The following is a 27,391-nucleotide window of genomic DNA, read 5'->3' on the forward strand; positions in this document are numbered from 1 at the left end:
TTACTTGAAGTCGTATATTACCCTTACCTAATACGACCATGCTTGTGTTGTTACCCAGCTTCATTGATTCTCTGAAACTTTCATCAAAATCTGAGAAATATTCCTTCTTCCCACACATATGATTACTGCACCCTGAGTCAAGAAACCACACATCTGTTGTATGGGCTTTATTCATATCCATGTAAGCCATCAGTAACATTGCATCTTCAGTTTCTGCATAGTTGGCCTCCTCCTTGTTTGGACATTCCCATTGAAAATGGCCTAGCTTGTGACAATGATAGCACTCTACTGTGGCCTTGTCGAGGCTTTATCTACCTCGTCCTCGTCCTCTTCCTCTGCCACGACCTCGACCCCTTCCTCCAGATTGTGTTGCGTAAGTAATCTTCAAAGCATGTTCTTCTTCTATATGATAACTCATGCGTTGTTCATGCACGAGTAGGCTGCTTTGCAACTCGTCAATGGTCAAGGTGTCAGTATCCTTAAACTCCTCAATGGAACACACAACATAATCAAATTTGGGAGTCAAGGATCTTAAAATCTTTTCAACTACAGCAACGTCCCCCTTCTTCTTACCATTTACTTTCATCTTGTTGGCTATGGTAAGGGTCCGAGCAAAATACTCATTCACGGATTCTCCATCCTTCATGTGAAGAATTTCAAACTCCTTTCGAAGAGCTTGTAAGTGTGCACGCTTAACCCGGGATGAACCTTGACATTTTTGCTTCAAAGAATCCCATATGTTCTTTGTTGTATCCTTATGAATGATCGTCTCCAAGATAGAACGATCTAATGCTTGAAATAGATAGTTCTTTGCTTTCAAATCTTTCAACTTCTGATCGTCAATGTGTTTTCTTTGGGCATCTGTGAGGCCAACACCTTCTGCTGTTGTAGGAACCTCATTTTCAACCACGCCCCAGTACTCTTTAGAACGCATAAAATTTTCCATGAGCATTGCCCAATGATCATAATGCCCATCAAATTTCGGAACTGCTGGTTGCACAAATGAATTTTCTGACATGATTTTCTCTCGTAGAAGACTACTGCTTCTAGGTTTAATCAGGCCCCGTAATGGAGCTCTGATACCAAATGTTAAAAAACAGAGAAACCCTTTTTAGAGTGGATATAATAAGAGAAAGTGCTGACTTTTATTGAATAATAAATGGCTATTATATAGCCTTTACATAATAGCTTAAACAATATTATAACTACCCACTAGTAATAGTAACAAAACTGGTCATGACTAATCAAATCCTAAAACTGTAAAACTGAATTAAATCCCATAATAATAGGTATTTATTGTTGACTTAATGGTAAAAACCCAACGTCTATAATCTTAACACTAAAAACAGGGTGGAAGTATTACACATAATTAATTAATATATAAATGCTTTCCGTATTAAACATCATATTTCACTTTACATTTATTTTATTATTTAATTTATAAAACTAAAAAGACGTGACATTCCCTCTCCGGTGGTAGCCAGAAACTTGTCACCACCACGATGACCGTCGCCGTCTGAATCATCAAGAAAACCACCGCGAGAGCCACCACATGATTCAGGGAAACTATCTGCGAAAGAGAAATACGTTCTGAGTTCTGATAGATAACTTCACTACTTAAATTCGATTTAAAACTGTAAGAAAATGTAAACCTTTAGTCAACTAAGGGATGTGTTCAAACTCAACCACTTAATTATTTATTATAAAACTTTAAACGTGATCGCTTTTTAAAACTTCAACTTTCACAGAACTAAACAAGGTAGTACAATTTCTTGTCCACCAAGTTTTGTCAACCTATTTTAATTAATTAATAACATAGCTTAAGAAAATTTTAACTTGTTAAATTATATGACTCGCTATAATTAATTGAAATATAAAAACTTTTTAAACAGCTAATATATATATTTAATTAAATTTTCAAAAAATGTTAATACATATTTTAAAGAAACCTCTTTAGCTATTAACTTGTCTTTAGTTTAAATAAAACTAAGATCAAATATTTAAACAACATTTTATATTTTTATATAAATAAAAAAACATAAAAGCAAAAGAAAGTATTTATTAATGATTTCCTGTGACATTAGAGATTAGTTATTAGTAACACACTTTTTCCCCTGGTTTGTGTTTTTATTATTTGTGACATTATGTTTATTTATATATTATGATTTAAATTTTAAAGACAATGTAGCAGTAAAATTTAGTATTAAATAAGATATTATTTTATAACAAAAAGAATATGTGAACGAATGAGAAACTCGTGATACCTCCCAGTGGGTCCCACCTAAGTCCACGTCATCTACCGTCCAACCCTCTCTCACCAACCCATTCACGTTTTCTGCCGCCCAAATGGACGGAATATTCCAAAACTCCGTCACTTTCCAACCCCAACTTAAACCCTCACGTCACGTCGTTAAGTTTCTCTGCACACGTCACTGTTCCTCTCAGAAACGCATATATATGTATGCGTCCTTCTCCATTTTCTTCTTCTTGTTCTTTTCTCTTCATTTTCATTCTCTGATTTTCCCTTTGTTTCCTTATCTCATTCTTTTTCTCTCCATTTTTCCTACAACATGGCGATTCCATTTCCGTTGCTTCGGATTTTCTTCGTATTTTCCCTCTTCTCCTTTTCCTTCTCCGATTCCGATTCTCCGAGTGCGCACCAGCACCGCGTGTTTCCGCGGCCGCTGATAGTGGAGTACGCGGGGGTGGCGGAGATGTCAGAGGAGGTCCGCCTGCGATGTGGCGCGTGGCGCGTGGCTGGGGAGGCGAACAACCTGGGCGCGTGGAGGACGGTGCCGGAGGAGTGCGCGGATTACGTGAAGGAGTACATGACAGGGAAAGGGTACTTGGTGGATCTGGAAATGGTGTCCAAGGAGGCAGAAGAGTTTGCCAAGAGTGTGAAACTCAGTGACGATGGCAAAGACGCGTGGATTTTCGACATTGATGAGACGTTGCTCTCCAATCTCCCCTATTATGCCGCACATGGATATGGGTAATGGTTGTGCATTTTGGTTTAGTTTTACTTTAAAGTAAAAAAAAGTAGGTAAATTGGATTTTGTGGATATGATATCAGGTTTTGGATAAATTTCTTTGTTAATATTAATTTTTTTTAATAAGAAAAAAATTGAAGGTGGTTTAGAATTAGTTTATTAGCTTGTGATAAACTGTTTTCAGTAAACTTTTTTTAAAAATTGATTTTTAATTTATGCATAAATCAATTTTAATTTGTGGTTTTCATTTTTCAATTTTCTTTTCTTGTGTGTGTTTCTGTTAATATAGACTTAATATCTGATTTTCATTTTTTTTTTCTCTGTTAGTTGGACAAAATGTTTACAATGTCTTGTTCACATTTCTCGTGTTTGAATGTGCTTGCAGACTTGAGATTTTTGACCATGAGAAATTCAACGATTGGGTAGAGGAAGGTGTAGCTCCATCATTACAACCCAGTCTAAAACTATATGAAGATGTTCTGAAGCTGGGGTTCAAGGTGATTTTGCTCACTGGGCGAAGTGAGAGACACAGGAGTGTTACAGTTGATAATTTGATCAATGCTGGTTTTAAGGAATGGGACCATCTCATATTAAGGTAATTCCCGAAACATATTTGCTAACCTTAAGACATAAAATGTTGTATATTTATTCAATAGATTAAATAAATGTGAAAAGATTGGAATCTTTTAGTATGTTGTGCCATTAGTTTTTAAGTATTTTGAATCTTTCATTCAAGCCGGGTGGTCAAAATTTAGAAAGCCTCAGGTGTCAATCTGTCATCATGACTAAAAGGTTCCTCAAAATGGAGGAAGAAACCTTATTAACAATGTTCTAAACTTCAAATTGAGCTTGCATATAGATTTCAAGCAGCCTAGCCTAGTTAATGGCGATAGATGAACATAATTTAGTTTTATAAAATGATTTTGGCTCATTAGCAACCTACAGTTGAAGTACTTCTACGGTTCTATCATAGAAAAATTTAATGAGTCACGAAGAGCACATGATAAGGTCGTATAGTTTTTGTCTTGAGTTCATTTGAGAATATCATGTCAGCATCAATATTGGCATATCTTGTTAATGACTAGATGCTGTTGTTAGATAGCATTACAGAAAACTATTTTATTGCTATTGTTTTTGAGTTAGATGATGATATGTTTGTCTTCTTAATATCTTATCAATGTTAAAATTTATTAATTAATTGATAGTCTCTATCGTTTTAAGTAAAACAAATTGTCTCCTAGTCATATTATCCATTTTTTCTCTGCCTATTTGTGTTTTCGTACATATTATATTTTTGGGCCAGGATGCTTACAGTACAAATCTTGTATATGTTAGAAAGCATTATAAGTTTTGAAGCTGTTAATTTCATCTATTAAACTTGTTATAAAGTGAATGACCACAAATGTGGCAAGTCTTGTGTTTCATTTTCTCTTCAGCATTTCATGATAAATGCTCCTCATTTTCCTTTTTATTTGAATCATATGCCTTTAATATATGTTCTTTGTTTTGTACCTCTATATAGAGTAGGTTGGATGACTATATTTTAATTAAATCTTAATCATAGCATTCGATTAATTTACACTGTTAACAAACGATTGGAAATGGAGATTAGATGCCCCAAACTCCCCATCATGGTTCTATATAATGTAGACAGTTTATAGGGTACACAATGTAATGTAATTGATGGTTGTCTGTTCCCAGTAACAATTACATCACAGTCCACACGTATTCTAGAGTCTTGTTCATATCTTGACAGTGGCAATAGCAATTATACTAATGAATACCTAGTTGTAGCCTTTTTTTTATGTTTGTTTATATTCAAATATTCTAACATCTTTTCTGTTATCATATTATGTCATTAATTTTGACTTGTTGTTACTATGTCTATTCACACCTTGCTTTCACTGTTCCTTTTCTGCAACTTCTGTGCATCTGCAAGGTAAAAGTAAAAGCTTCTACCTGAGAAGTTTTCTATGTACATATAATCGTGTGCAGTTTTAAGGTCATCGTGCTCCTATTTTGCATCTGAAGCTATGTCACTTTTATTTATGCTGAATTTGAATCTGTTATTTTACAATGTTCAGAAGCTCAGATGATCAAGGGAAACGTGCTGTAGTCTTCAAATCAGAGAAGAGGAGTGAGATGGAGAAAGATGGATACAGGATTCTTGGGAACTCTGGTGACCAGTGGAGCGATTTGATAGGTTCTTCACTATCTGTTCGATCCTTCAAGCTTCCAAATCCCATGTATTACATCTCTTAGTACACCCTCATTTATTTGCGAATAACTGCTATCTGAACTCTGTACATAACGAGACTGACTCAATTCATATGCTCAATATCATTGCAAATAATTCATACACTCCGACTCAATTAAACTTGTATTGAATAGTCATAATATTTGTGTTAATACACTATAGCGTGCTTCTCAATTTAAAACAGAATCTAAATATTTAAAACCTGAGAAACACACAAGCTAATAATACAAATGATTATAAACTATCACTTGGTATAGCCTTCAATTACATATTCAATTCCTTGAAAATCAAGAAATCTTGGTTCACCTCTTGGAAGAATTTGGTATCTTAATAATATATTATATTCCATACAGAGATTAATACTTTACTGAATTAGATTTTGTTTTTCCAACAAACTGTTTGCATATGTAATGTTTGGAATTGGACTGCCAAATGTGCCTTATTTTGTTAGTTTAAACAATTCTTTTACAATACAATCAATCCATTGATTTCAATCTTTCCACATAAGACTAGCAAATATGTTTCAATAGTTACAGTTGGTCCCATTCTTTAAACCCAACATTAACCAAATTATCAATAGTAAGTAATACTCATGTGTCTTTCACTCCCTCAATGAGCAGAATAACTTTAAATCCTAGATTCAGAACATCTTTCATAGAACTTTAAACTGGATTCTATGGCTGAAGCTACACCATTCTTCACCCAATGGTTAAATTTCTCAGAAAGTTTTCAGGATCAAAAACCTCAAGTCTGCAACCACATTCAAAGACAATGTTGGAATCCAATTTAATGATACTATTTTAACCACAACTTTGGAATCCAATTTGGAAATGTCTTGTTGAAGAGATACATAGAGCTAGCTGATCCTTAGAGAACTCAAACTTTGATAAATAATTGGCAAAAGTTACTTGTTTGTTTGCAATCAAATATAATAACTGCTTGTACAAGAATCTTGGGCATTTTCAGAGTCCCAATAAACTTGAAGATATAAAGAAGGGATTTCAGCTGATGTTGACTTGTTTTTTCAACTAATGACAAACGAGATTTCTTTAATGTGGAATTTGTTTTTTTTTTAATGTGGAATTTGTGGTAACTATCAATCATTATTGTGGTTATTTTTCAAAGACGTTGGTTAATATTATTTTTTAACGAGGTTAATGGAAATTTTCTTATATAACAACAGTGATGTTCATTTTTGTTAATATTAATTTGAGTTACTTTTTATTGATATTAGTTAAAGATTTTTTTTAAATAATATTACTTTAAAAATAATCCAAAAATAACTTTGACCTAGTTCCAACAATACTATATAATATTAAAATAATTTGCATTTAATAGTAATTAAAAAATATATAATTTAAATTATCTTATCCAAACAAATGAAATCAAATGAATAATTCTAATTTAATCTCTTAAGTTTTCTACCTCCACATAAAAAGTTACACTTAACTGGAATGGTTTGAGATCCATTACACATGTATAGATGACGTTTTCTTCCTGCACCTCCATACTTTCTTTTTACATTTCCATACTTTTTGTAAAAAGTCTAATTTACTTTTTCGAATTGTAGAATGTAAAATATTTTTGAGAACTCTACAAATCTGAATATAAAATTATTATATTTTGAATTATATAAGTATTTTCTACGAGCATAAAATTGTATTTTGAATTGTAAAATTTGGAAAGTATAGTTTAGAATTTTACAATTTTAAATACAAATTTGTATTTTAGATTTACAATTCAAAATACAAATATTTTATTTCAAATTTTACAATTTAAAATATAAATTTTTTTATTTTGAATTATAGAGTTAGAATACTAAATTTGTATTCAAAATTTTAAAATTCAAAACGAACAATTTTGATTTAAAATATGGGGTGCTAAAACAAACTATGAAGGTGGAAAAAGAAATTGTCTCTATATAAGTTCAAGGAAGCGGCACCCAAAGTTTATTGGGCTCGGAAATCAATAGCCAACCAAAATGATCAAGCTCCCGAATATTTGGAAAACCAGGAAATGCATTGTTTTTTTTAATCTAAATATTTGTAAAAGGTTTTGTATTTGGAGTGTGTCTTTGCACCCATTTTAAGGTAATTTATTCCTCCACCCAATCAATTGTGAGTGGCACCCACGAACTTTCTAAAACTCTATTGTACCCTTGTCATCTTTATTTTGAAAAAGCGTGTAGGGTGTGGTGCAGAGAAACTTGGTTTGAGTTGGTGATGATTTGAGCCGCAGAGAAGTCATCCGCAACACACCACTACGAGCCGCATCAAAACATTCGCAAGTCAAAAATCAATTCCACCTAAAACAATCCACAACGCATACGCATGTTAAAACTCACCTTGTCTTCTCCGGTGCCTTCCTTCACCGTCGTTGTCCTCACAGATGATGCCTCACGCAGCACTCCTGGGTTGGTTTTCGCTGTTGGGTGCGAGGATGCGAGTTGGGTGCGACAATGGGGAAACGAAACTCTTCGATGTGTGATTGGATGCGAGAATAGGGGAACGTTGGGTGCAGAATGGGAGAATGATGGGTGCAGAATGGGAGAAACCCTTGGAGGTGTGATTGGGTGTAGAAATCACTTGACTCTAATTTCATTTTCATTAAGGACAATTCGGTACTTTCACAAACACAATTGGATATAGATCTAATTTGATTGGGTGCGGGAGAATCAACCCCATTTTAATAGTTATTAAAATTTGTTTTTTCAATACAAGTTATATGTATTTATCATGTGAGAGTGTACTATTTTCTTTTCTTAATAACTCTTTTTTTCACTTGATTCTAGGACAATCTATCATATACAAAAGATTAATATATAATCGAATAAATTATTACATCACAAATGTTTATCCAACAATTAGAATAATTTGTTTATTAAATCAAGTATTGGGAGTTAGAAATCCATGTTGCTTAACACATCTTTGATAAAATTTCAAAGTTTTTTTTCACTATTTTTGGGAGTAAAAGTATTTTGTCTTATCATGTTTCTTGTTCTTCTTTTTATAATTACACACATTTGTTCATTTTGTTTATCTCCATTCATGAACTCTTCATAAGGGAACTCCACCTTCATATCCTAGATAGATAACTAGGAACTAAAAAATTAAATATTTTTTTATGTAAAATATTATGAAGAAACACGTGTCTGCGTAGAAGAATTATAATTAAGATATAAGTAGGAGCAAATGCATGCTGAATTTTTATATTCTTATCAACTTGAGACAAATCTTTCCAACTTTGATTGTATTGTCTTCTTTCTTCAATATACTCAACAACCCTAAGAAATATATATATGATTTAATGATTTTATCTTATCTTATAATATGTAAAAAATAAACTTTAATTCATTAAAACTATATTTAATTTGATTATATTAACTAATCACAAATTATAAGTTTAGATTATATATATATTGCTGCATTTAAGTTTGGAATATGTGTATAATCACTAATAACTTTTTAAGTGTTTATTTCAATCACTAAATGATTTAGAAAACTAGATTTGAAGTTATTATGTTCAAAACTAAACATCACTATTTAGAAAAATATTAAACAAAAATTATGCTTTTAAAATAAAAATTAATTAGTGGCTTAACTAAATTAGATATTATTTTAAAAATTAAAAAATTATTGATATTTAAATTATTTTACCTAAATAGTTTGATATCTCATTAACTATCGATTAGTTATTTTTTATAAATTAAAAATGATTGATATTTAAAATAATTTTTATTATTAATAAAAATTTATAAATTAGTTTCTATTTTTTATTTATTAAAATTTTAGTTATTACTTTATATTTTAATTAATTTCTATTAATTTTTAAAAATTAATTTAGAATATAATTTTTTAATAGTTAAAATTTTGTTAATTAATCAATTAAAAATAATTTTATAAATTTTTATTAATAATAAAAATATTTTAGATACTAAACTTTTTTAATCAATATAATGATTAATTATTTTTATTTTCTGAATTTAATGTTTTTAATACGACATGATAGAAATATGTAAAGAAAATATGAATTTATTCAATTTAATTATAAAATTTAATATTTATATTTAATAAAAACATGTGTTTGTCTATTTTATATAACCATATTATATTATAAATAATGTCGAAATATTAAAGTAAAAAAATGTAATTATAAAGAAAAAGTAAGAGACATAAAACCTACCCGCAATAAGGATTATCTATACCTACTTCTATTTTCTACTTTGAATTTCACTACTCTAGCTATATAATATTTAATATTTGTTTTTTGTTTTATTCGTAAGTGCTTATCCCCATTGTAGTGCATTTATATTTGATGTGACATAATTTAATAACGACGTAAAAATACTATTTACACAGACTTATCATCGTCATTATTATTATTAAAATATTTTTGTGTTTAAAAAATGTATTTTACTGTTTTTAAATTGTATTTTATTATTGTTTAATATTTTTAGTCAACTTATTGATTTAGTATCAATTATAGTTAAATATTAAAGATTGTTCAAACCTAAACTAACATAAAAATATTTTTTTATTTTTTATTTTTTTACTGACATGTGTTTAATCTTTTATCTTGTTACAAAATTTATTTATTTTTCCTTTAACTTCAGATTAAGTTAGCATTTTTTTAAATAATGATAATTTTTAATTTTGGAGTATGACTAAGAACTATATTTCTAATTGATTTAGGACATAAAAATATATTCCATTCAATTAATAACATTAAAAATATGAAAACCGACTAATATTCAAATAATGAGTAGTTATAAATAAAATAAAATAATATTTTAAAAAATTAGGGCATATATAATATTTAAAAAATTATACTTAAGAATTTAATATATAAGTATATACACTACAAGAAATTCATGAAATAGAAACCAATTTCAGAAGCAAAAAATAATTAGTTGTTATAGTGACTAAATTAGAAACCATTTTAGGGACTAAATAAATTTTTGGTTTCTAAATTCGTTTCTATTATTGTTAAATGATTTCTAAATTGGTATCTAATTAGAAACCAAAGTTTTTGCTACCAGATTTAGAATCTAAATAATTGGTAGTTAAAACCTTGGTTGCTAATTAGATTAGAAACCATTTAACAATAATAAAAACTAATTTAGAAACCATTTTTTTTTAGTTCCTAAAATGGTCTCTAATTTAGTTACTATTGCAACTAATTATTTTGGTATCTAAAAATTTGGTTTCTATTAGATGATTTTCTTGTAGTGATAATATGCTCATAATATCATATTACAAAATAGTATCTTTTTTATTGGAATTTATAATATATATATATATATATATATATACCAAAAAACAAAAAAAATTCCCTATTTTCTACCTAACTTCTCAATTCCTCACTTGTAGCTTCTATTTCTATACTAACTTCTCAATTCCTCAATGGTGACTTGTAGCTTCTATTTTTGTATAAAATACAATCAACCCAAGTTTAGAAGAAAACAAAATAAGTTAATATTTTTAAAACTTTCAATATAATTCTATAACGGATCATTATTAAAAAAATGTTCTCATATATCATAATTCACACCAAACACATTACTCAATAATCGGTGTCTATTTCCAATTTTTATATCACATGATACCATCACAACACATTAATCAACACACTTCATCCAATTCAATGAATACAATCATAAATTTGTGAACATCATATTTCATCCATTTCTATGTACTAAACAACTAAGTGTCTACAAATATCTTATGTTCAACATCATGCATGCAAAAAATCCACTAACATCCATACATGGACACTTGACTCTGTGTATTGAAATTAGACTCAGAGACTTGCACTTGTTATACTATTCCCACTTTGAAATCCACACATCTACTTATACACATGGATCCATGAAACCAATATGACATGGTTTAATTTATGTGATATGTATTTTGCAAACCTCAGACTTAGTTTATGAACATTCTTCGACTCTCACTACCTAATAATCTTTATCTATATGATTCCAATATACTATAGTAAACTCGGGATTGTCCCTATAAAAAATTCCCAAAATCAATACACTATTCTAAACATCTCAATACTTTATTTCCTTTCCTAAAAATATTATGTCTTAATCATACTTTCACTTGATTCATCATTCATTTCACACATCATCACTTATTGAAGATCAAATATTTAATTTTTAATTATATATATAAATAAACATTCATTATAAATTAACAAAAAACCATTACACAATAACTAAACAAACAAAATTAGAAAAAGTTTTTTTTAGCTTGAGCAAAAATGGTCTCGCTTTAATCAAAATGAGGCTAAGACCAGGGTTAGTTCGAGTACTATTTTTGCTTGAGTAAAAATTCCCTTGCATACTATCTTACTCAAATTTTGATTTTTACTTTCATTCAATTTAAATGATAACAGATACACACACTCAGACACGCACACACACACACGCATACACCCGCACACACACACGCACATACACACCAACACACACACGCACACATTATTATTTACACATCAAGCAATTCATAACATAACTCAATAACATTCAAAAATCCTTTCAACATCAGACTTAATATTTAAATTACCAAACTATCTCTATATTTTCAAAACCAATATCAATTAATCAACATCTATTTTAATTAGCGACAAACCTTGCAAGAGAAATTTGGAACTTGTCATCATGTCACATTCACATCCAAATCATCTAACATAAGGTTTTATTGAAAGGTAAAACTAGATTACCTTATGTGATTAGAAGTAGATGTACTCACAAAGAGTTCCAACTTATATAGAGAGCATGTATAGTCTAACCTACTCAACACAATCCTGATAAATGATCCAAACATATCACTAGGACTTTGAGGTAAATATGAAAACTCAAAACTAACTCAAAGAAAAAATGAATAGAATTGAAATTACTCTGATTAAAATTCTGATCACACAATCTTACTCTACTCATTGTCAGGAGTCTAAAGATGATCTCAATTGTAAGAATGAGATTAGAAATATATAGAAAAGACGGAGTAAAAAAAATCTTTTTATAAATATAGTAATTATTTTAAAATAAATATTGAATAACTAATTTTATATTTATATATATATTTTTACTTTAATAATAAAATACTTAAATGTCATTTTAATTATACTTTAAAATTTATTTTTTAAGTTATCAAAGTCCCCTCGATTATATAAACACTCATTAGGTTTATATTTTTTATCTAAATGAATGTAGTAGAATAAATCTTACGTCTTCAATAAATAAAATGTCATTTAAATTTGTGTTAAAAATTAAAAAACAATCCCTATTCCAAAAGAATAAAATTAACTTAAATTTGAGAAATTATCAAAGATTAGAGAGAAGTTTATTAATAATAAATTAAAGAAAAATATACTTTAATGTAAAATATTAAAATGGCATGATCTAATATCAGGGAAATGCAACTCGATTAGTTGTAACTGTACACTATTTAAATTATTTTGACTTCAATGAATAATAATAAGAAGAATAATAATAAAGTTGTCATAAGATCTGAATCTGATACGTCCCAAATGTACGTATTCTTCAAATATTTTGATACTATAAAAAATACTTTTAGAAGGTTCTGTGATGAATATATGTTTTTGACCAAATAAATATAATGCGATCTTTAAGTTCACAAGATCCAAAGATCGAGATCGTTAATTTTTAATTAATTTATTTAAAATAGATTAAAGATGACGATTAGGATCTCACTCATTTAAACTAATTTGGCCAATAATTTGTTTTTAAAATGGCCACACACACGTATTACATATATGCTTACATCAAAACAGCACAGCATGAATAATTATTCTTTATTTAAATAATCACATCGTGAAGATTTTTAACTAATTAATTTTCAATAATAACTAAACTTATACTTTAGTTTGTGGATTGTGCATACCCAACTAATAATAATATTTTTTAATAACAACACAAGACATGCATGTTGAGGCATGTCTCCTCTGATTGGTATAGAAGTTTCTGCTTATTCATTCACATAATCTCAATATGTAAAATCTTCTTAGCAACTAAGATTCTTCCTTTCAAATTCTCCTTATTTCAGTTGAAAATCTCACATCGAATAAAGATTAAAACATTTTATAGTTTATAAGTGGATGTAATAAACCGGTTGTATGAGGTTGAGTTAGATTTAAAGTCCACTTTTCAATAGGCTATCAAAACCATTTAGAGTCTATCTTAGTCGATGAAAAATATAATAATTTCAATTTTAGAAATAATATTTTTTTAATTATCAAGATATCATCAACATACAATAATAATAACACTATTCTAGTTTTTATCTTTAGAATCCCTTTTTTATTCTTACTTATAGATAATGTCAATATTCTCAACTCAAGTCTATTAAGAAAATATTGTTATAATCAATCATCACATTAGAAATATCGTTAACTTTTGACCTCTATCATAGTTTTATCCTTAAAAGACACACAAGAAGATTAAGAAAGGAATGTATATTTAAATAGTCATTAGTCTAGACTTTTAAGTAATGTAGAACCATTGAATGTACCGAAAGAGTAATATGTTAGATAGATATAATGTTTATCATATATATATATATATATATATATATTATTTTATGAAAAAAAAACTATACAAGAGGTTTCTATAGAGTAACATAGAAAAATTTAATATTATAATTACTTTCTCATACAATGGGCCAATGATTTACATAAGATCTCTATGTATACACACTTTATAAAAAATAATTGTAACAAATTTTATAAATCATGTTACCAATCACTCCAACAAACATTCCATGTCTCGAGCCGTGGACTTCTCACACTAACTAAAAAAGTTTACTATTACACAACACTTCTCAGTCTAACTAACTAAAAAGCTTACTATTTTAGACTATACAAGCTTCATAATATCATAACGATAGACATCTCATACAAATTTGATTTATCATCATATTTGATTTTAAAATAAATATAAATAATAAGTAAGTATCTAACAAAATTAAGAATATGATAAGTATAAAAAAAAGGTAGGGAATTTAACGTGATTAAATTTTTTGGTATTAATACTTGTAGTGGTAAAGTTCTTTGTTTGTTAGGAGTATCTTGGTCTTGCTACTTATGGAGGTATTTATAGAGAATCATTTCATTGGTATAATAGGACCTAATCCTTCGGGATGCGGCAATATACCTAATAAATTATTCCATCGAACGTATTCCCCCTGGACCCCGGAATAGCGACATGGACTAAATGTCCTGTCCAAGCCAAGGAACTTACTCTGAATAGTCCTGACAAATGATGATTGAGACGGGATTCAGCATTTTTAAACCACGAAACACTTGGTTTCCATCTAGTATGTTCTTAGAATTTTTTATGAAACAAATGGTAGGGAAATTCTTTTTAGTTATTTGTTAAATTAAAATAAATTTGAAAGTAAAACTAATAGGTATATTTTAAAGAACTTAAAAATTAAATTTCATGCTTAGTATATGATATCAGGATACGAATGATATTAATTCCTTAAAAGTACTCTCATGTAAGAAACTTTTATATATATATATATATATATATATATATATATATATATATATATATATATATATATATATATATAAAGAACTCGTAAAAATATCATCATTAAAAATGATGATTTGGATTCATAATTTAAGAATAAATAATATTCATTAAAAATATGTTACAAGATTTTATGAAAACAAGTTATTATTAATTTTTACTCTTAAATACTCCAATTAATTTATTTGATTCTTTGTCAATAAAAAATTGATAATAATATAAATACTTTATTTCAATTTGACTAAGAGATGTATAACATTTTAAAATTAAATCTCGAAGATCATGTTGTACCATTTAATTTATATCATTCTTTTTGTAAACGCCTTAAAAAATAATTAGGGTTTATATCATTGTCCCTTCTCTTTACTAATTATTTTGCTAATAAAAATGTTTGAACTTTTATATTCCAATCAAGTAATGAAATAATATTTGTGCTTTCTTGCTAATTATACCTTGACTATATCATATTTCCCTAAGATTATTATATTTACATGTTAAATATGACATCACATAGGAAATACATTCCCCTAAGAAACAGAAACACATTCTTATAATTTTGCAAATTTATAATTGTAATAAGATCGCGTATCTATTGATGTAGCACATGTCCCTTTCCCAGTGAAGTGCTGAGCATATAATTTTAGAATATTCAGAAGTTGATGAAATGCTTTAGTTTAACTAATGATTATAACGTCTTTTCTCTTTTAAGTTTCAATCTATGTATTAAAAAGATGTTAATTAGTTTTAATTCTTACAATGTTTTGTTTTTGTATTTATTTTTGTCCAACATCAGCATCATAGATTTAAACTTAAGTTTTATGCATATCATGAACTAAAATTTATAATTTTTTCGTATAGATACTAAAACTTGAAATGATATTAAGTATATAAATTAAGTGAAATCCTTTTATAAGAATTAAGATGTGTAATATAATCATGGAGTTCACCTCAGGATGACCGTATTTATTATATAAATTGCATGTAATAGTGCGACTACTGTAAAAACTATGAAGATTAGAATTTTCATTATACATTGAATAAGAGATTTTGAAACCCAATCAAGATTTTGAAAGAGAAAAGAAAATATAACCAAGAACAACAAAGGGGGAGAGAAGCGTTGCAAAACTCTTCATTCGAAGAACTCTCATACCATATTAAAGTCAATGAAGATGAATATTCCTTGCCTGATGTGGTGCTTCAATGGAGCGCACGTAATCGCAATGGAAAAAGGGAGGTTCTAATGAACCTTAATTGCAAATGAAAAGGAAACAATGACTCAAGCATAAAAGAGAAAAAAATAGAGAAAAAAAAATACAAAAGAAACTCTTATTCACTTGTGTATTAGAGAGTAAAATACATGGTGTATATATAAGAAAAAGAATAAGACCTAACTGAAATAGAAAAGGAAATTTGGGGCAAAAAAAGAAAACAAACAAACAAAGCACAATAACTTAAAACATAAAAACTAAATATGTTAACATCCCTCAAACTGGGGAGTAGATATTCGTCAGTCCCAGCTTGGATTTGAGAATAGAGAATTGTGCGGAAGCAAGGGGCTTGGTGAATATGTTAGCAACTTGCATGGCAAAAGTAATGGGCAGCAGTTTGAGGAGATCCGTATTAAGTTTTTTACGAACTAGGTGATAATCAATTTCGATACCAAGATTTTATCTGAACCAAAGCAAAGATTTGAATACCATCTGGTTTCTGATTTTTGAAAATTTTTCTCATTTCTATGAGACCTAAGTTGACAACACAATAGCAATAACAATCCAAATTAACCATACAATATCAATCCAAACAGTGTACCACATAGATATAGCATCTTGTTGATGATATGTGCAACTAAGATAGCAAAATTTGCAAAGATACAAACTCACAACTTCTAGTTACATTTGTTGCCTTCCTTATCTCTCATCCCACTAACTCCTTACACAAGCACACACAGAACCTTTCCCACCAATGGGAAATCAATTAAGTCTTGTTAAGGAAACATAACATCAGACATACATCTAGTAAGCTTAAAAATACATCACCAAATATTTAAACAACCATATAGACTAGAATTACCTAATAGTTATAAGGCACTATATTGGACACAAGATCCACTCAAATGATGAGAAAGAAAAAAGCAAGAATTTTATTTTTCATCTAGATTTATGCTTTCAGCAATTCATCCCTATCTACCCTTCTTTCTTTAAACACCACTCTATTCCTAGGCTCCCTAACACTCCAAATAGTTGTTATCCATACTTATTTCCAAACCAAATTTTGCTTTTGATTCTTACAACATGTGTTCTAGATAGTATTGGCTACCTTGTATGATAAAAATTTTAGTTTATATTAAAACATATTCACACACATGAGTAACTTAAAAGGATTTTCTACACCATTTTTTATCTAATATAACAAGAAATATCCACAACTTACTCTAAAAAAAAAATCTTCCAATACTTGTTTCTTGACAAGATCATGAGGAAAGAAAGGTAAGTCACTCGATGGATCCAAGTATAAAACACTTTCTTAACAAGATCACAAAATGAGAAAAGTGAAGTAAGACATCATGGATTGAAGAGAGTGAAGGAGTTCATGCTTTGGCTATTTTTAGGGGGTTAGCATAAAGCTGGAAACACTTAAAGTGATAGAAAGCGACTACCTATACTAAAAACTAAGCTTAAGGAATACTAAGACTACTAAAACTAGGATTATCAAATTCTTTTTTTTTATTCAGAGAAATCCTATCATCTAAATAGGTGATTGAGCTTAAGCCTGTCTATAGTATTGGGTCTTTCCTAACACTTAGAGTTTAATATTTCAAAAGATGGATAAATCATAATTTTTTTTATAAAAGACAAAATATTTTATAAATAAGAAATACAAAATTAATGAAATACAATTTTATAATCATCCCATGCACACACCAAAGTTGGTGTCTTTTATACTTTAAAGGAAAATTTATCCACAATTCTTAATTTAACACAAAGATACAAATTATAATATTAGTGCTAGAGGGGTAGGAGGCACTTTGAAAGGAAAATATTTAAGTGATCTGGTTAGGAAGGAACATGTGGATATGTTGTGTTTACAAGAGACGAAATGTACATAATTTAGTAGGGAGAAAGTTTGTCTTCTTTGGGGGAATAACGAAGTTGATTGGATTGAAAACAAAGTGATTAATAGAGCTGGTGGGGTCCTTACGATGTGGTGTAACAAGTCTTTTCAGATGTTTAGCTTTGTTAATGGAAAGAATTTCACTATTATGGAAGGTTTGTGGAAAGTTGGTAATGGGTTACTTGTAACAATTGTGAACGTTTATTGCTCTGGTACTTTGCAGGAAAAGAAAGAGGTATGGGATGAGATCAACGAATATAGGTTGAACCAACTTTCAAAGGCATAGAGTGTTCTTGGAGATTTTAACTCAATTAGACGTCAAGAGGAGAGGAAGAGTCTGATCTTGGTGTCAGACTATTCTAGAGAAATAAAAGGCTTTAATGATTTTATTGAAAAGTCATAGTTGGTGGATATTTCGTTGATAGGAAGGAAGTTTACTTGGTATAAGCCTAATGGAATGGTGAAGAGCAGAATTGATAGGGTTCTTGTATCAAAGGAATGGCTCGAAGCTTGGCCTTGTTGCCAACAGTTTGTTCTAAACAGATCTGTCTCTGACCACTGTGCAGTTGTGCTTAAAGAAGTGTTTGCCGATTTAAAGAGAAAGAAGATTTAAAGATTTTGTGAGGTTGAAATGGGTCAGCTATGATGTTCAAGGAAGAGGAATTTACATTTTCAAAGAAAAAATGAAAAAACTTAAAGTGGATTTAAAAGTCTGGAACAAAGAGGTCTTCGGGGATGTCAACCTTGCTAGTGAGGAGTTGCAAAAAAGGATTAACGAGTTAGATGCACGAGATGATGAAAGAGGCTTAGAAGAGGCAGAAAGGGAGGAAAGAAGGTTTCTATTAGCTGATCTTAATAATATTAAGTTTAAACAAGAGGCGGTTATGCATCAAAAAGCAAGAGAAAAATGGTTGAAACAGTGAGATCTTAATACAAAGTTCTTCCACTCGTCAGTTAAGTGAAGAAGGGCGAGGAATGAGTTGCATGGGGTGTATGTTGACGGTAGGTGGTGTGAGGATAAGGATGTGATCAAGGACAAAGTCTGTGTTTTCTTTGAGGACAAGTTTGCCAAGAAAGAAGATTGTCAGGTTAGGTTGGACAATGTTAGGTTCAATTCTATTTCAGTAGAAGATAATGAGTTATTGGTTGGAGATTTCTCTGAAGAAGAAATTAGAGCAGCGGTATGGAATTGTGATAGTTCAAAGAGTCCTGGTCCCGATCGATTTAATTTTGGTTTCATAAATTGGGATATTCTAAAAACGGATGTGCTGTCGCAGTGAAAGACTTTGCGTCTAAGAGCAATTGGCCTAGAGGTACAAATGCTTCTTTCATATGTCTTGTTCCAAAAGTAGAAAATCCTCAAAAATTCGGCGAGTTTAGACCAATTTTGTTAGTCAGATGCTTATATAAAATTATCTCAAAAGCATTGTCCTTACGCTTGAAAAAGGTGATTAGCAAGGTCATCGATATTAGACAGTCGGCTTTCCTTGAAGGAAGGGTTTTGTTGGAAAGTGTGCTAGTTGCTAATGAGGTGTTGGAAGAATACAAAAGAAAAAGGAAGAGTTGTGTTTTCTTCAAAGTTGATTATGAGAAGGCGTATGACTCGGTAAGTTGGGAGTTTATTTATTATATGTTAGACAGGTTGGGTTTTTGTGATCTATGGATACGTTGGATAAAGTGTTGCTTAGAATCTGCTTCTGTCTCTATGCTTGTGAATGGTAGTCCTACTAGGGAGTTTACTCCTAGGAAGGACTCTATCAAGGTGATCCTCTAGCTCTGTTTCTGTTTCTTATAGTAGCGGAAGGGTTGGTCGGGGTGTCTAGGATGGCAGAAGAGAAGAAGTTGATAGACAATTTGGAGGTAAGAAGGTCTAAAGTGAAGGTAAGTATGTTACAATATGTTGATGATACTTTATTCTTCTGTGAAGCTAATACGAAAAGCGTTTTCAATATTAAGGCAATCCTAATATGCTTCGAGCTTGCTTCTGGGCTTAAGGTGAATTTCTTGAAAAGTAGAATTAGTGGACGGGGTTGGATCAGAGCTCGCTTCTGCGTTTTGCGATTATTCTTAATTTCAAAGCGATGATAATTCCTTTTGTCTACTTGGGGTTGCCGGTAGGAGGGTGTCATAAGCGTGGAGATTTTTGGAATGGGGTGGTAGAAAGAGTTCAGGGTAAACTCTCAAGGTGGAAAGGAAAATGTTTATCGTTGGCAGGGACAGTTTGTTTGATCAAGTATGTTCTCTCTTCAATTTTTTTATTCTTCATGTCATTATTCAGATTGCCTTTAGTGGTGGCTGATAAGTTAATTCGGATACAAAGGAATTTTCTGTGGGGATGGGGTTCCAAAGGGAGGAAGATTGTCTGGGCCTCTTGGAATAAGGTGTGTGAGTCTCGTGATGATGGGGGTCTTGGTATTATTGACTTAAGGGTGTTTAAATTGGCTTTGTTAGGTAAGTGGATTTGGAGGTTGGGCACGGATAAGGGAGGTTTATGGAAGGACATTTTTGTTTCTAAATATGGAGGTTGGAGAAGTTTGAGAGGAGAAGGTAATTTTAAGATGGGCTCTCTTTGGTGGAAAGATTTGAAGGAGGTGTGAGCGTCAGAGGGTTGGGGAAGAAGTTTTGAAGATGGGTTCAAGTGGTATGTTGGTAATGGTAAGGAGATTTCTTTCTGGGAGGATAGTTGGTTGAGTTGCGGTGCTCTGAAGGGAGTTTTTCCGCGATTGTTCTCTATCAATTCGGGCAATGATGGTGGCTGAGTTTGGGTATTGGGCTAATGGTGTTTGGGTGTGGCATTTTGACTGGCGTAGACCCTTTTTTGTTTGGGAGAAGTCTTTGGTGGAGCAGTTGGTTCAGTCACTACAAGAGGTGAAGTTGGTCCTGGGAGAGGCGGATAATTGGGTTTGGAAGGCTGGGGGATGTCAATCTTTTACAGTTAACTTTGTCTATGTTCAGTTAAGGAGGGACCGAGTAGGAGAGTTTTCTTCAGTCTATAGCATGTTGTGGAGGTGTAAAGCCTTGTCATCTGCTTTGTTCATTGCTTGGAGGGTGATGGAGAATAAGATTGCTACCAGGGGTAGCTTGGTAAGGCGTGGGGTGGTGGTTGAAAATTCTTTATGTTGTTTGTGTGGGAAGGAGAAAGAGTCTTCCAGTCATTTATTTTTCGTTTGTGACTTTTCTTGACAAGTCTGAAGTCTTTGCTTTACATGGCTTGGTGTGCCGTTTGTATTTCACAAGGATTCTAAGACAAACTTTTTTCAATTCAGGAGATGTCAGATTTCTACTTCGAAGGACGTTGTTTGAGGTACAATTTGGGTCGGTGTAGTGAGCGAAATTTGGAAACATAGGAACTTTGTCATCTTCAATAGGGGACTGGCAGATGCGGTAGAAGTGTTTGCTTTGGCGCAAGTAAAGATTTGGTCATGGATTTATGCAAATTCTAGATCCCTTTCCTTACTCAAGATGGTGGTTGAAAATTCTTTATGTTGTTTGTGTGGGAAGGAGAAAGAGTCTTCCAGTCATTTATTTTTCGTTTGTGACTTTTCTTGACAAGTCTGAAGTCTTTGCTTTACATGGCTTGGTGTGCCGTTTGTATTTCACAAGGATTCTAAGACAAACTTTTTTCAATTCAGGAGATGTCAGATTTCTACTTCGAAGGACGTTGTTTGAGGTACAATTTGGGTCGGTGTAGTGAGCGAAATTTGGAAACATAGGAACTTTGTCATCTTCAATAGGGGACTGGCAGATGCGGTAGAAGTGTTTGCTTTGGCGCAAGTAAAGATTTGGTCATGGATTTATGCAAATTCTAGATCCCTTTCCTTACTCAAATTGGGTTTTGAATCCTTTGGACCGTATGAGGATGATCCGTTAATGTTTTTTTTGGATTCTGGTAGGCGGCTTTAGCAAGGAGAATGATAATGTTAACTATGTATAAGGGTTGGACCACTCCTAACGTGATTCCTATTTATTAATTTTTTATTACTGATAAAAAAAAATAATATTAGTGTTAACTTAATCAAGAAGAAATAGGTTTGCTGGAAGGGAATATGGAATTGCATTGGGTAAAGATGGAAGTAGGAATCCTTAATGCAACCAGCTAAGCCATGTACCCATGCTTATCTCTTTTTATGCAGTTTGAGTTTTTTTTTTTTTTTTTCTGTTTGATAAGTATGGTGGACGGGTTGGTGGTTTTTTTATAAAGATTGAGATATTTTTGAAGTATTTTTTTTAATTAAATTAATTTTTTTTTTATAAAAAAAGCTTAATCAACCTTAATTTAAATAAATGTTAAAAATAAATAAAATTAGTATATATATATAAATAAGTTAGTGTGATAATCAAATTTCTTTATTATAAAACATTTACATTAAAATAAAGTATTTAATTACATTATAAAGTAAAATAATTACTAGTCATCACACATTTCCTTGATGTACGTTGATAATATCCCGTGAACAATGAAACATATCATTAAAATATAGCAATAACAAGTGGGTATGCTACTTGATTTCAATTTTTTAATTTTAAATGAGAATTATGTCTCCTTTTTTTCTTCAAAATGCTATATTATTATTTATTCTATTTCATAAATGAGTTTAATTAACTATGTTTACGAACTATATAACACAGATACTAACATGGACACTGATACGACACGAACACAGATATATGTATAATTTTTAAAATGTAGAACACGAATACATAAATATATATATATATATATATATATATTCTATAATTATGAATTATATAAATTGATAATAAAGATTTATGTATATAAGTATGTTTTAATTGTTTTTTAAGCAGAAAGATGTTTTTCATTATTGGTTCAAAATGGTTTGTTTCTTATTTTTATAATCATAATCAAAATTTATACAATAAATTTGAATATTTAGAAATTTAATGTATTTCTCTTTTTTAAAATTGTGTTAGAATTATAAAAAATTCAACAAATATTTTTGAATTTGACACTTCACCGATATATATTTTATGAATATCGTACTAATGTCGATGACCGATATATATGTCCAACACCAACATGTCATTTAAGAGGAGTGTCCAAATCTTACAAATATCTTCCGCCGTGTTACCTTCGTATTTATTCAAGAATTATTTACGTATCTATATACATGTGATACATGTGTCGTAGGATTAGGCTAGACTCACATGCAAATTGTCTAGTGATTTTTAAGACGTCTTATAAAGTTTCTCATCTTCTTTTCATAAATAGAGCATATTTTGTAATGATTCAATAATTGATGGGCCCATTTGATTACTTTTTCTTTAGGAAGATTATTCATCTGCTTTTATTATTTTGTTACATGTTTTCATACTCCTTTTTTAAGTTAAAATAATTTATTAATCTCCACAATATTTTATTAAAATATTAACAATTTTTTAGCATGATTCTTATTTCTTATTATTTTACCATTTCACAAATTATTTCTCTCCCTCCTGAAGAAACATTTTCTATAAAAAGTAACAAACACAAAGAAACCAAGATAATATTAAGTATTATATTCGGAGAGATAAAACTTATAAATGAAAATAGAAATTATAATCACTTCTAAAAAATGTATATCTCCTTTAATTTAACTTTTTTTGTATGTTTTTATAAAATAATATTCGTACTTTTTATATTTTTGTAAATGAATATTCATTTTCCTCACTTTTTAAAGTATATCATCTTTATGTTTTTAATAATGTGATACCAACTCCTTATTTTATTTATCAAAATAATACCGTTTTACATTTTAAATTTTAATTTTCATATTTTTTAGCAATTATAATTAATATGATATTTTTAAATAAAAATATGTGTCATTTTATTAAAAACATACACTACCAACTATCACAAAATCATTAAATAAAAATTGATTTTAGACTAAAAAATAATTAATTATTATATTAACTAAATTATATACTATTTTAGAAGCTAACAAAATTAATAGTATCTAAAATAATTTTTATATTTAATAAAATTTATAAATTTATATTTAAGTAATTTATCAAAGTTTTAGATATGAACTACTATAGATTTAAAAATTTGTAACTAAAATCAATTTAGAAATTATTTATTAATAAAAAAATCCTTTAAATATCAGTAATTCTTTTATTCTATAAAATAGTATATAGTTTAGTCGTAATTATATTTTATCTCTAATATTTATTTTTATTTAATAAAATTTTAATAGTAATAATAGAGATAAATGTTATTTAAAAATTAGAAAATAAATTAAGATTACTTTACTAAACAAATGGATGCTAGTTTTAAAACCAAAGAAAAAAGTAAGTACGATTTAGAAAGGATAAGAGATTTTTTAAATTAAATAATTAGACTTATTGCTAAAGACAAATTATACCAACTAAGATACAAAAATTACAGTATTGGTTACTGTATTTGGAATATATATATCTATTACTGTATTTGGAGTTTTCAAAGTAAAATTTGATTAGGTTATTCTTCTTTTTTGAAGTAGGGTATGAAAATGGAGCCCATAGTGTAATTAGTTGGGTGGAGTTGGTAAATTATGTTCTATATAAGAGGGACATGGTGGAAATACTCTTCATCATCATCATCTCCATCTTTGTTCCTTTCTTCCTTCTATTACTTGCTTCTTTCTTCATCACCATGACTCTTTCTGGCAAAATCAGCACTGAAATTGGAGTTCATGCAACTGCTGCAAAGTGGTTCAACCTCCTTGCAACGAAACTCCATCATCTTCAAAACATTAGTGATAGAATCCATGGAACTAAGCTGCATCATGGCCAAGACTGGCACCACAGTGAGTCCATTAAACACTGGACTTATACCATAGGTAATTAAACTTCTAACAACTCTGTTAATATGCCTTAAGTTTCAAAATCACATATATAATAAGGTTAAGATACCCTTTACTTATTTATTTATTTATTTTTTATAAATTTTTTTTATTATGTCTTTTTTTAGACGAAAAATGAATGAATAAATAAGAGATATTTTAGGATACTTCAATCCTTATAAAAAATACGATTTGAGGATCTCGTCTTCTAACCTAAAACTGAGAAACCTACAAACAGATATAGTTATCTCCTAAAAACATTAATTAACTTCATACAAAATCAAAGACTCAAGACACCCATCTAAGTAGATTTTTATTTTAACTAACGTTTAAATATGTTTTGTCTCTCTAAATTTTTACAATTTTTTTTATCTAAAGAGTAATCTAACCCTGATATAAAGTGGAAAAGGAAAAAAAAAAAAAAAAACCTTTTCCTATACAGTTGTCTTAGTTTAAGTTAGGTCCTGTTCATTACATATTGATTTTGATAAAATAAAAAATTTACCTCTTTAATAATTTTAAAAAGTGGAAACTGAAAAAAAGTTACTGATATTTCTAAATGCAGTAGCTGATTTAATGAGAACTTATTCAAAACAACAAATGTGAATTTCCTTTCAGCCTTTGGTGATTATTTTGAGACAAACGCATACTAAACTAAAAACTGCATTTTTTTATGAAAAATTAATAAACGGGCTTAATTAGTTTAATTATGTTTCTAGCTATAAATTCTTCTGATTCTGGAATTTTATATTAGTTTTTTAACGACAAGAAACAATACATACCGAAACTCAAAATCAAATTTTTGAAGGAGATATAATCAAGATTATAATTGAAAAATATAACGAAACAAGAAAAATTACTTTTGAACAAAAATAATTAAAGAATAAATGAATCTAAACTAAAATATTGATCATTAATTTTGAAAACTGATTTAATGATATGTTTAGAAACTTATTTAATAATAATAAAACATAATATAAAAACCAATAAATCTTAACTTTTTGAAATAGTCTCTAAATGAATATTTTTGAATTATGTTTTTTAATGTTTTTTTTTTAGTGTAAGTCAATTTTACTAGAAGAAAATCATGAAATAGAAACTAATTTTAGAAACTAAAAATAATTAGTTGTTACAATGACTAAATTAGAGGTCATTTTAGAAACTAGAAATATTTTGGTTTCTAAATTAGTTTTTATTATTGTTAAATAGTCTCTAAATTGGTATCTAATTAGCTACCAAAGTTTTAACTATTAATTATTTAGATTCTAAATTTGGTAGCAAAAATCTTGGTAGCTAATTAGATACCAATTTAGAAACCATCTAAAGGTGTTTCTTTAGTTGGAGGTTGATAAGGCGCTAACTATTTATGTATAAGGGTTGAAGTGGTTCCCATTTATTTATTTTTTATTGCTGATAAAAAAAACTAATTATTATTTTTTTTCTAAAATTAGTTTTTATTTCATGATTTTTTTTTAGTGTTTTTTTATAATTCTGATCTTGGTTTTGATTATGAGAAAAACAGATGGTAAGGTTACAACATGCCAGGAGAGTATTGAATCTGTTGATGAAGCAAATAAAACAATCATCTACAAGCTCTTCGATGGAGACATTGATCACCAGTACAAGCTCTTCAAGTTGGTATTTCAAGCAATTGATAACAACAATGGTGCTGCTATTATAAAATGGACTGTTGAATATGAGAGGCTTGCTGAGGAAGTTGATCCTCCATATGGCTACATCGAGTACCTCCACAAATGCACTGCAGATATCGATGCTCATCTTCTCAAGGCATAGCTCCAAAAAGTTATGCAGAAAGTTAAAAAAATAACAATAAGAAACAATGGCCTTGACCTTAGGTTAAGTGCTTTTCTGTATAATAATATATATGTGTGGGGTTTCACAGAAGGATCAATATGTAGACCCTTCTTATGGTGAATAAACCTATATATGCATGTATGTGATTATGTCTGGAAGCTTTTTTGAATTATTATATGGTTAAGTGTTGCATGTGATGCATATTATTTATGATTTGTGTAAATATATCGTATCTATAATTACTAGAAAAACAATAAAAACTAATTTCAGAGATAAAAAATAATAGTTATTGTATTTTTTAAATTAGATACTATTTTAGATATTAAAATTTTTGTGTGTGTTTAAAGTAGTTTCTATTATTAACAAAAGACTTGTTCTACGATTAATTGGACTAAGATTTGTTCTCCTTTTGAGAATGGAGGATTGAAGATTAATAACCTTTAAAAAATAATGCTTACATCATCAAGCATCCTGGAACTTTGCTTTCTCTTGAAAGCTAGAGTTCTTAAATCTAAGTACCAACTAAGATTGACTTATAAATCCTCTTCTATTTGGCATGAGATTAAACAGTTTTATGACACCATTTTGAACATACCTCTTGGACTGTTGGTACAAGTACTATTATTAATTTCTGGAATAATAAATAGTGTTCTTCTACTTGTTTATCAAACATTGCAGGGTACCTAGATGATTTTGAAACCTTGGCGACTACAGTTTCCCAATTCTAGAATGATAGTGATTGGATTATTCCATCGACTTTACAATAGGTCAATCATTTTTTTGAACATATCATGATTAGGCAGGAACCGAATACTCCTAATTGGACTTTAGAAGACTC

General features: G+C 29.5%; 5 protein-coding genes across 5 annotated transcripts; 4 read left to right on the forward strand and 1 right to left on the reverse strand.

Moving 5' to 3' along the window:
• Positions 1 to 307: 307 nt before the first annotated feature.
• LOC137809364 (uncharacterized) lies at positions 308 to 1,018 on the reverse strand. The gene has a single exon (XM_068610489.1). It carries the CDS (start codon positions 1,016 to 1,018, stop codon positions 308 to 310), a length of 711 nt encoding a protein of 236 aa, XP_068466590.1.
• A 1,429-nt stretch (positions 1,019 to 2,447) lies between these two features.
• LOC137824223 (acid phosphatase 1-like) lies at positions 2,448 to 5,370 on the forward strand. The gene is made up of 3 exons (XM_068629758.1): positions 2,448 to 2,992; positions 3,376 to 3,585; positions 5,075 to 5,370. The coding sequence occupies exons 1-3, from the start codon at positions 2,571 to 2,573 to the stop codon at positions 5,250 to 5,252; spliced, it is 810 nt and encodes a 269-aa protein (XP_068485859.1). The 5' UTR covers positions 2,448 to 2,570; the 3' UTR covers positions 5,253 to 5,370.
• Positions 5,371 to 18,600: 13,230 nt separating this feature from the next.
• On the forward strand, positions 18,601 to 19,691 carry LOC137809373 (uncharacterized). The gene is made up of 4 exons (XM_068610496.1): positions 18,601 to 18,836; positions 18,924 to 19,108; positions 19,195 to 19,523; positions 19,596 to 19,691. Exons 1-4 carry the CDS (start codon positions 18,601 to 18,603, stop codon positions 19,689 to 19,691), a joined length of 846 nt encoding a protein of 281 aa, XP_068466597.1.
• A 971-nt stretch (positions 19,692 to 20,662) lies between these two features.
• LOC137809379 (uncharacterized) lies at positions 20,663 to 21,264 on the forward strand. Its single transcript, XM_068610503.1, has 2 exons — positions 20,663 to 21,001; positions 21,184 to 21,264. The coding sequence occupies exons 1-2, from the start codon at positions 20,663 to 20,665 to the stop codon at positions 21,262 to 21,264; spliced, it is 420 nt and encodes a 139-aa protein (XP_068466604.1).
• Positions 21,265 to 24,387: 3,123 nt separating this feature from the next.
• Positions 24,388 to 26,769, forward strand: LOC137811401 (MLP-like protein 43). Its single transcript, XM_068613136.1, has 2 exons — positions 24,388 to 24,735; positions 26,261 to 26,769. Exons 1-2 carry the CDS (start codon positions 24,468 to 24,470, stop codon positions 26,530 to 26,532), a joined length of 540 nt encoding a protein of 179 aa, XP_068469237.1. The 5' UTR covers positions 24,388 to 24,467; the 3' UTR covers positions 26,533 to 26,769.
• Positions 26,770 to 27,391: the final 622 nt, after the last annotated feature.

Source organism: Phaseolus vulgaris, chromosome 11, assembly GCF_000499845.2.
Source record: "Phaseolus vulgaris cultivar G19833 chromosome 11, P. vulgaris v2.0, whole genome shotgun sequence".
NCBI classification, from domain to species: domain Eukaryota; kingdom Viridiplantae; phylum Streptophyta; class Magnoliopsida; order Fabales; family Fabaceae; genus Phaseolus; species Phaseolus vulgaris.